Source organism: Sphaeroforma arctica (assembly GCF_001186125.1).
Source record: "Sphaeroforma arctica JP610 unplaced genomic scaffold supercont1.713, whole genome shotgun sequence".
NCBI lineage: Eukaryota > Ichthyosporea > Ichthyophonida > Sphaeroforma > Sphaeroforma arctica.
The window spans coordinates 1-11283 of record NW_014039845.1 but is presented as its reverse complement, the minus strand read 5'-3'; the positions used below and the strand labels follow the sequence as shown (position 1 = coordinate 11283).

The following is an 11283-nucleotide window of genomic DNA, read 5'->3' as shown; positions in this document are numbered from 1 at the left end:
ATATATATATATATATATATATATATATATATATATATATATATATATATATATATATATATATATATATATATATATATATATATATATATATAATATATATATATATATATATATATATATATATATATATATATATATATATATATATAATATATATATATATATATATATAGTTGAAAAGTTCCTTTACACCGGTCGTGACAACTCTGTACGAAAGTAGCTGCATGCGCGCAAACTGACCGCGTGCAATTGGCTATGATTTGCTTGACTGAATGGTTGTGAACTCTGCGAGGAAGATCTTGAAGTCATTCTTCAGAGTACGAAGTTTAGGATTTATAAAAAGTATTTGATCATGTAGCAATCACCGGATGCTAAAGAGATGATGCAGACAAGAACGTTGGCACTGATAAAAATAGAAAAAAAAGATTCTTGAGTGTTGCCGATTTCTTTGACAAGGGCTTTCAGATTAAATTCTAAGAATTGCTATTTCAGAACAAATTGCCGCGAGTGAACGGGATCTGTTAATTTTATTGCACAGTACGCTCTCGCGCTTCCAAACTGTGCCTGAACTAACCTTTTTTATTGCCGACATGCACCAACTATACCAAGGCCATCGAGTGCTGCTTTCCGGATATCATAGTCACGCTGAACTTCCGGGCATCTCGCATTTTCCTTAGTTATGCATACCACCAGAACCTAATTTAATCCAACTTCATCTCGTAATTTATTTAGTTTTATATACCAGCAGAACTCAATTCAATCCAATTACATCTCGTATTTTCCTTGGCTATACATACCATCAAAACTTAATTTAATCCAAGAACCCCTCGTATTATGTTTGATTATACATACCACCAGAATGTGATATATTTTTGATAGGTATTATGTTTTATATTTTATTATTCTATCTATAAAGATATGTATAAATTAATATACATATATGAAATCCAACCACATCTCGCATTTTCCTTGGTTAAACATACCACCAGAACTTAATTAAATCCATCTACATTTCGTATTTTTCTTAGCTATGCATACCACCAGAACTTATTAAATTCAGATACCTGCTCTACCTAGTACAGAACGTGAAGCCAATACAGCACCGCATATCGATCACGAAGAATGACTTGTAGCGTGCTCTGCATAGAGGATGCCGACGGTTTGTCTGCCGTACGTTTTAGATACGTATTTTCTGATTGACAATTGATGACTATCGATGTCGATAATTTAGTAGGCGCGAGAGAGGCAAGTAAGGCCATCGGGACACGGGCGTAGGCGATAGTAGTGCGAGCTGGGCCCTGTATACAGTATAGTCAGTTGTTGACAGCAAACAGTAAGTTGGGGATGGGATGATGATCTCGAGGAGAAATGGGTTGCGCCCGCAGGCTACTACTGGCACTTTAAACCGGATTCCATCGGTTACCGGAGCACGTGTCGAGTTTTAATTGGGGACCGAAACTCAAGGACAAACTAGATACATGTCTCACGCACTACGACAGTGAGTGCCATTGTTGCTGGTATAGTAGTTCAGCTGACTCTGGCGTACCCATGGAGGACTGTATGTGGGACTAATCTCTCATGTACGTTGCATGTAGTGATCCGGAAGCTAGCTGGTCCGAGTGGGCTACTGAAACGTCCTCGGACGATCCACCACCCCTATCAAAGTGTCCTGCGGGGCATCTGGAACAGTCAGTGGACTGTCCTCAATGCACTCACTGAGTACTGCGAACGCACCTTCACCAATGAAAAGATTCGTACACACTTTACACGCCCGTCTTGCGGAGCCAACTGCGCGCGGAGTGCGGCGTGCAGGTCAATCGACAGCCCACGGTTGATCACTCTCGTAGGTGTTGTCGAGCAATGCCTCCGAGCCCTCTCCAGAGATCACTCAAAGTCATCCATCTGCAGTAAGTGTGAAAATACGCATGAATCATCCCACTGTATCAAGTGTGCATATGTGCAGTGCTTCTCGTGTCACCGTATGTGACCTTATCAAGCGGCAAGACACTTATATATATATATTTATATCCCTACTATATCTGTGGCAAATACCCTGCTTTCTTGTTTGAACCTTTTTTAAAAATTAGGCGACCACAGCATGGTCGCGATCAAGGTAGCGATACGCCATAACAAGACCCAACACAGAAAATAGCAATACTTGGCGTCCCCAATATGTTCAATCGGACTGCAACACGCAAATACAGTCCCAATGTTGAGAAGCGCGCACAGTCTTTGCACTCAGCGCGTACTACAACAGTATACTTTAGGGGCTGGCAATCCATACGAGTACGATATGAAAGAATACGCTTGCTTACCATGTCGTCCAGATCACTGTCTTGCTCGGCTGGTGCGACCTCTTTGACTGTTTTAGCACCCAAGAACTATACGATCACCGAACACAATGGAGGAAAGAATTGAGTGATTTGAATGTGGCAGCTCCAACGGGCTACAAGACAAATCGGCACTCGAGTGTTAATATAAGTGTATGTAACTCGAGTGTTGACATAAGTGTATGTAACTCGAGTGATAACATAAGTGTATGTAACTCAGGTGTTAACATAAGTGTATGTAATTCAAGTGTTAACACAAGTAATTATAACTCAATTGTTAACATACAGGTATATATCCTCGTTTGTCCCTGATTACAATTACCTCAAATAGTAGGAGCCGCGCCTAATGCTGCTTCTACTACGAGACCTCACCGCCACTCACATTATTCGTATTTTGCAACCATCACAGCCATCCGCCATACCATAACACATTAGCTTAGTACAGTCGAAAAGCCACATCTCATTTGTCAACGGCCCTGTGCTAGCTATGCTACTCAGCATAATAGTCATTTTGCAACCATCACAGCCATCCACCATACCATAACACAATAGCTTAGTACAGTCGAAAAGCTACATCGCATTTGTCAACGACCCTGTGCTAGCTATGCTACTCAGCATAATAGTCTACACATTGGTGGGGTCAACTCGCACTAATATAGTCAGGGATTGGGCAGGGAACCCCTTGCGTGCTTTTGAGTGCATGTTGTGCGGCGGGAGAGATCGCACGGGAGTCAGTGTAGTGTCATATCGAGGCAAAGCTATGCGGATATGACAGGAGGAGGAGACATCGCCTAGAAGATGTACAGGTTACACGTGGCTCTAGTTGTGATGGTGCAGATACAGTCACAGCGAGATAGCTAGCAGCGAAGAGCTTGAAACGATGTAACCCTAAACATTTCACACCAGGGCAAGGCAAACACCCACAAGCGAAGGCGACGATGTGCAACTGACTGTGGCACATACATCGACACGTACACTTATGAAATAGCATGTTTGTGGCAGTACCTTATCTGCTTCTATCGCGCTTGGATCTGCTGTGTTGTTGGTTTCATCCTGGGTGATGAGAGAGAGCCTATTCTCGACGAGCAGGTGCCAAAAGGAATAGCCTGTTTGAGCATGCATTTCGTCGTGATAGTTAGTGAAACACCAGGAGTGCTGATAGCACGTTTAACGGCGTGATATTAAACAGATAGGCAGCTATAGTCATATCGTCACAGGCCAATTGTAACGGATTTCAAGCGATGTTGTACTCACTGAAAAGCCTGATCGAGTTACCTGTTGATAGGAATTAACCTAAGAGGAAAAGGCGAAATGTGCTGGTCTCTGCGACTTCCACATTAATACCCTATGTCCTGGCACCAGTCAGTCTGTTATATAGCACTATAGCCCATTCAACGAGTACTGTAGTATGCCTTATATTCGCGTACTTCTAACTGGGCTATAGCCTGCGGTGCAGTAGGTATCGAGAGTCGCACGCACAATGCCTTTATCCACTCCAGTGCCAGTGACGGAAAAACAAAGCCCCAAAAAACTCGTCACGTTTAAAGACTACAACACTTAGCGAGGATCATAAAAGCTCACACTATGCATCTGCTAGTGAATGGGATCATACGCCTCTGCCTCTGCGCCAGGCAGCCAGCTGGTGTGAACAGTCTTGCAGCAGTTGCATGCACAGTACATTGTGTACCGAACAGCTTATACATCGCAGCGATATCAGTGCCCTCAGTGCTACACATGTGCAATCAAGATTCTCACCATGGGATTGGGGGTCGTCAATTTCATCCTTATACTCCTTGATCCAATCGTTGAAGCTAGCTGCGTCGACATTCTGGTGTGTATATGTATTTGAAGTCCTATATCAATCCCCGGTATTCGTTACGTGCATGATTGGCATTCTACGCCTGTGGACTCTGTCATAGAAGTTAAAACCCTTGCTTGAAAGCGAACCTTTCTTTCAGGTTGGAGCATTTACAACGTATTTTAGGAACAAAAACCTTGCAGCAGAGACACATTGTATGTTGACCAGGCACAAGTCAGGTTTACAAAGCGACTCCAGCCTCGTGCATTTGTATTAACCTTAACACAGTGCTACGTTTACTTGCGTACTAGTTCCAACGCAGCGTGTACTCGTACTTGTACACACACACCTTCACGCAGGTCTCTCGTAAAGTGCGAACGCAATCGAGCGGCACCACCAAGTGCTCTTCACCCATCGATCGAGCCACCAAGTCTTGAATGACTTCCTTGATCTGAACAAGGGCTGTGCAGGGATGGAGTCGTGATCCCGAATTGTGATTACTAACTGAAAATCAATTGCTCACACACACACAAACACACACACACACACACACACACACACACACACACACTAAACGCAAGACGTACGTACAATCTGTGGCATCACATATGTAGCTATAACATACAACTAACCTTATGGGGATATATGTACCTCACGTATGCATAGAAAGCCTTGATGCAGTAAACACACATTCCAACCCACCCAACACAATTAAAATACCCCTGTGCATAAAGTGCCCCACACTAAGTATGTAAACTACCTGGTAGTTGACTCGTAACATGCGACTGCGCTCATACCTGCATCGCGGAGTTTGAGATCCTCGGTCTGTGTCATCATCATCTTAAAATCGCTTACCGGTGAGATGGTTCCAACCTGTGTCACGCGGTCGCCAGCTATTCTCTGGGAAAGCAGCAGCGCGAAGGATAGAAGACATGAGCTTCTGCCTGGGCCATACGCGCCCTTATTTGGCACGCATGCTGAGCACATTCCAAGTACACCTCTTACAGTGTTCGTGTGTGTTTTGTTCACCAATCAGGTATCAAATTGTTTATGCAGTCGAATTACTTGCCAAAGATCTGTGTGATAAAGGTATACGGTACATTTCACACACCAAAAGTAACGAACAACCCGCAGAGTACGACCCACATCGCCTGGAAATGGACACAACAACATACGAGGGTAGTTCATCCGCAGCGCAGTATACAAAAACTTAAACGAAGTGGATATGTCAGCTAATTAATACAATACTTAGCCAGGCGTCGCACACTGGAAGCGCAAATAAATCACTATTAATGAATACAAACACGTGACAACTACAAATGTTTCAGAGCATGACTCAGCAAAATGCGCATACAAGTATGGAGGACTCCGTATCAGCTCCCATTGGGATGTCTGGGCCATTCTCCAGGGCGTCTTCCTCGGCAGCGTCAATGGGAGTTTTCTTAAACGCATTGAAGGACGAGCGTACCCGACTCTTCGACTTTTCTGCAGCGGGAAATCAATAATAGACCAGTCAAGTACACCGCCACCTCCAGGAACATGCGCACAGAATGCACTCAGGTACTGCGCATGCACTGGCGAGTCGCACAGTTTGCGAGCCACAAGTGAGGTGAATGTATCGTACAGCTTCAGCACAATGGATATGGTGATGAGTTGAGGACCATTGGGCGGGGGTGCACACAGCTGCCACTATAAGCACGCTCATATGCCACGATTCCGAGGTGTGCAGTGCCTGTTGAGAAGGCTATGGTGTACAGTCCTCTAGGAATACGTGATATAAAAATCATGTTCGTGTCATTGGACTTGTGGCCGTGAGCTGTCGTGCGCGAAACTGAATACGCAATGACAGTCACACTCACACAGTTGGACACTGCTTGCTCAGTCTGAGCGTCTGTCGCACACTGAAATGAATGAGTTTCGAGGCGAGTGATATAACACGCCCTATGGTCTAGTTCATCAGTCGCGGCGACAACTATACTCCTCAAGCGCGGGTCAGTCGCACCGACCTGCGCTGAGGTTGACTCAGCAAGGTATTAGGTGTACAAACACAGCACAAGATTTGCTCACGATCGATATTGCAGAAATGTAGCCGCCTATCACATAGGAATAAGCACCTGCACTGTCAATTAGGTGGGGCCCAAATCCAGCAGTCAGTGCATTGGAATGATATACACAGTATAAAGCACAGCCTATGACATGATTTGCCCACAACAGACGCACGACTGATAGTCACAACACAATTGATGAGCCATGCACATTCCACTTGTTAAAACGGATCCATCGATAAGGTCCATTGCCCGGAGGTCAGTGAGCGGAACCCATTTCACTCATATCTATACAACCAACAAAAGTGCACCTGCGGCCTTGAGCTCGAAATTGTCCGCAATGAGCCTTCCCACTCTCTCGTCTGCGCTTCTATCATCGATTTTTCTACTGACAGGCTCCAGAAACGACTCCAACGGAGCCATACGAGCCAAATTATCGGCCTTGGTTTCGAATACAACGCTATGGTAGTATTGTAGGGCTGGGTTGAGCGTGTTCTTGCTCTGATAGGCTTCCCGTGGATCGCCGTCCAGGTCTCTATCGGCCTCCATCAAATCCATGGAATCAATCAGGTTGTCGATGGTCTCCGCCTAAGGATGTATTGAATCAGCAAAAGCTAAGTGTGTACACCTTGTCGGGGGTGTGGTAAGGTATTGGTTTGTCCTAGGCGTCGCACATCAGAAAATCACTGTAGAGCTGTCCTCAACTCACATCTGTGCCACACGGTCAGCTGCTGTTCTGATTGTTCTTGAACTACACTCACCGAGGTAGTTGACGGATACAGAACACTGTAGATGCATCCTCACAACCTAACAAACCCTTCACCCTTATTTATAATTACAGTTCTGTTTTGTGCATCAAATGGAGCGAAAAAAGTAGCCTACAACCACGAAGGAGTTCATACGGACCCACCCTTGATCCAAACAGAGCCATACTGACAAATAACGGGACCGATACTGACCTGGTCGCGTGTCGGGGGTGTCTTGGTGTTCTGGAGACTGGGTAGGTTGAACTGACGCATGTCATCGGCAAAAGGCAAGCGATTGTACAGGAACGTAGCATACGTCTCACGCACATGCGGCCTCAGTACACCCAACGCAACGTCTTTGTTGTCTTTCATGACCGTGCGTACAATACCCACCTTCCCTGCCTGTATTCAGGTAGTGGATGGATGGGGTGGCCGTGGTATTAGTTATCAATCTATTGAACTATTCTCGGTGGAGGTTGTTGGACCATTGCCCGTAATATAGGCAGAGATGGCCAGAGTCAGAGTCACATCCTATTCAGGAGGAACGAAAACGGTTATACATTGAGGATGTGTCCCATTTGGACACTAAATGTAAACATCTTCAATTGTCAAATTACAGTTGTCCGCAGATTTGACCGAGCCTCTTAGTCGGCAACCGCACACACACTTAAACGGCTGCTACGTTTATGTGGGTTCGGCTACACTGGGCTTCGTCTGAGTGACAGCCGTACGACATTAATCCACACATCATCATCAGTGCACGGGAACCACACTTCATCCCTCGCCTCCAACACTGTATGCAATACTTACTTGACATCCTTACGCTTTGATCATACGATAACTTATACAGGCGCTCAAAAATCGGACAACATATCAACCAGGCTTAATAAAGTCTACCTGCTCAGTTCCCCGGATCATCGCTGTGAGGGCTCTGTACGCATCCACGTCTCCCTGCGGGGGCTGCAGTTCATACGTGTCCCCCATTAGGAGGCTTGGAGGTATGTTGTTCTTCGGCGTGAAGCAAATCAACTTCATGCTCTGCTCCGTCTTGTACTGTATGAGCGGATCACTGTAGTCGGGCACGTGCACAGTCTCGGCTCCGTACCTACACAGAGAAATATCCGGCGGAGTCAAGAAGATGATTGCGGATGCGTATGAATGATTTGCTCCTGGCCGGCAAAGGCAAACGAAACGAGTCCAGGCCAACTATATAGCGTGGTAACAGTTAGGTTTCGATCAAAGTATAGTGTGACAATATTCAGCGGGACGTATTGCAATATATAGTAGACCAGTATGCCCTTCATAGAAAGGTGCGTGTCTTGTGTACAGCCAGCTAAATCACCATCACAGGCTTGTGCGAGCCGTATCGCACTTTGTATCATTCATCTCCATTGAGAAACTACTTTCATGCCAATACCATGCCATTCTATGTACCATATATCAAATATGTCAACTATTGCAAATGCGGGTACCATATGTCAAATGTGTCAACTATTGCAAATGCGGGTACGTTGGTGCGTACAATTTCAGTTTTGACCACTGCATATGTATGACAAGAATCTCCCAATCTGTAAACGCGGTAGTTTGCTTTTTTTCTCATCGAGAATGTTTAGCAGCCGAGCACACCATTGGCAACTGCACCAGCATGGACCACAAACAGACGCCGGTACTTCTCAGAAAGCAGCTCAGCAACTTTCAAACAACAACAACTGGAGACACCAATTATAAGTTCTATTTCGGTCGACACAATGCACCAGTCTCCACACCCAACACCGGACGGCCTATCTGTAAACGTTACATACCTGATAGAGTATACTCACACGTGTATCATAGGCTACCCAATCAATGACGCTACACACCTGAGAGTTTTCGATTGCAATATAGTTTACTTTGTCACACGTAACACACACACCTGTACGACGTTTGCAATCTGGTTTTGTCTATTTTCTTCCCATCAACGTCCGTGTACTCAGTAGTTCTCTTCACCTCATTGAGCGAGGATGCCATAGGCATGTCACCGGAATCCAACTCCAGTTTCAGTGTGCCATTGGAGGTGGGCTCCGGTTTATAGACACTTGACTGCTTGTAGGAGGGTTTCTGAAGTCGGGAAGTAGGTAGGATCACTGGTATGCACTGGTACTTGTTGCAGCGGCGGCAACTCTCAACACAAACGCACATCTAAAAGTAACATCCAAAACCAACACATGTCTGTTGAACCGTAGTTTTCACATGGCTCAGCATGGACAATCGTGCAGTTGCATATATAGTTGAGAACGGCTTACATACCAATGTTTCCTTGACCCTTGATAGCATTTGTACTGGCAGAGCAAAGTCATTGCCGATATCCAACTTGCCTTTGAATATGGGATTGGACTTTGTGCGCTTGTAGCCTTCCTCGCGTAACTTATCGAATGCCCCTACAGATAGAATATGCAGCAGTCACTTCTCATACCCAAAATGAACTGTTCCGATAACAGTTCCCAACGTAACACCATCAGATTTCAATTCGCTATACACAGAGAGCATAGGTCAAAATATAAAATTGTTCATAAGCACCGCCTATATTTCTGAACCTACATGATCTTGCCACCAATGACTTTGGCAACAAAACACAATCACATTTAAATCTAATGCAGAGTGCATCGCACACAGCGAGAGATCATGCATCCACACAAAAGAACCACAGCATGGCATCCAGAAGAGAGGTGCCTATAGCCACTACCCATATTTGATACAGTCACACAACACGTTCAGTAATTCCCTGATAGGTGAACTCGGTTCATATCTATATATGGACTATATCGTACGCTATAAGACGCTATGTACTCACTCACTAGATTGTTAGCACAACACATACACGGGAACTCCATGATGACTCCATGGCTGGCATTGGCAATCCTACACACTTGTTCCATAGCCCGCAATTCGTCCTCGGTTTCACCATCGCCTTCTATGGGCACATAGTCACCATTATCGTCCTCGTCTACTTTGAGGCCAACAAAGTTCACCCGCATGTCGGCGTCTTTGATCTTATTCATGACCTGTGAGCGTGTGGAGAGATAAGGTAGCGACTTTGAGATAACTTGTCTTGTATTCGGACACACCCATACATGAGTCTTCGTCCGGAGATGACTGGTGACAACGTGGCGCAAATACATTGTTCGCGTAGATCGACTGTACTCTTCCCCCCTTGAGTTGTAGCGAGTTTGATGACGCATATACTCGCACCGAGAAAGGAGTGTTGTGACTAACCTTATACGCACAACCCCCAACCGCTAAAACCATGTATGCAGTCCTCAGTACAACACATGTACAGGAAGAGCGCATCCCACCATAGTCCGTGCAATTTGGTATATACAGGCATTTGAACAATAGCTACCTGCCGACGCCGGCACACACTTGTGTCAGGTTAGAACAGTCTAAGGGGTCACTCACAGGAGGTGAATATGTAAATGAGTGTCACGTATATATCCATTCGAAAATACGCTCATACACATACGAGCATACAACCACACAGGGACTAAAGAGCTTCCCTCTGTTCATGTGCACGATCTCATAGCTCAATCCTTGCCATGTATCAGTTCACTAGAGCGGTGCTTAAAGCAGATAGTGTATGTCAATATGTGCAGTCCTCACACTTCAGACGCGAGAAATCACATCGTTAGACTTGCTATAGCTCTTGGGATACGTCTGTCGGTATGCTAGCCACTATGCATACAACATACCGACTCAAGTTCGTCGTCCTCGATTCCATTCGGTGTGTTCACATCGTTGGTGAGCACCCATATAACTTTATTGAACTTCTTCTTCGCTATGACAACATCCAAGTGCTTTATACTCACGATTAACCCATCGAACCAATCCGCACTATATTCGCACCCCATCTCTATATCCTCCTTCAGCATTTGGACCAGCTTAAAGTCGGGTTTCATAAGCTCTCGTTGCATGCAGATATTCATGTACTCCTCTTTCTATAATAGGATCATAGTGACACGGAGTAGCATATAAGATCTAGTGCCAATGGTGAATATATTGTACTTCCACGTACGCACTGTGGAAAGAATAGGTGTCATGGCGAGTGGGCCCGTACGTTTTCCCATATTCAAAGGAGGCATATAAAAAAGTGTGTTTGCATTGAAATAGCGTGCCCGTAATGTATGGTTGCACTCTAAACCCGGCAACAGATATAAAGGTATATTACATATATATAAAGTAATAATAATAATAATAATAATATAAATATATATATAAAGTAATAATAATAATAATACATATATATATATATATATATATAGTAATATTTATACGTTACACACACAACAAAACAAACACACACACACACACACACACACACACACAAC

General features: G+C 44.6%; 1 protein-coding gene across 1 annotated transcript; it reads right to left on the bottom strand.

Moving 5' to 3' along the window:
* Window positions 1–1170: 1170 nt before the first annotated feature.
* SARC_08189 (hypothetical protein) lies at window positions 1171–10895 on the bottom strand. The gene is made up of 14 exons (XM_014297841.1): window positions 10648–10895; window positions 9780–9963; window positions 9209–9339; window positions 8835–9019; window positions 7820–8027; window positions 7136–7324; window positions 6488–6764; window positions 5486–5616; window positions 4929–5031; window positions 4481–4593; window positions 4089–4161; window positions 3339–3439; window positions 2319–2384; window positions 1171–1905 (listed from the first exon to the last, which is right to left on the bottom strand). Exons 1-14 carry the CDS (start codon window positions 10879–10881, stop codon window positions 1888–1890), a joined length of 2013 nt encoding a protein of 670 aa, XP_014153316.1. The 5' UTR covers window positions 10882–10895; the 3' UTR covers window positions 1171–1887.
* Window positions 10896–11283: the final 388 nt, after the last annotated feature.

Excerpts from the sequence above, each read along its gene's own strand:
- SARC_08189 (XM_014297841.1), bottom strand. The coding sequence starts at position 10,881 with ATGAATATCTGCATGCAACGAGAGCTTATGAAACCCGACTTTAAGCTG. Across the intron at positions 9,340-9,779 it reads AGTCATCATGGAGTTCCCGT|GGGCATTCGATAAGTTACGC; the intron begins GTATGTGTTGTG and ends TTCTATCTGTAG. Across the intron at positions 7,325-7,819 it reads TGATCCGGGGAACTGAGCAG|GCAGGGAAGGTGGGTATTGT; the intron begins GTAGACTTTATT and ends ACCTGAATACAG.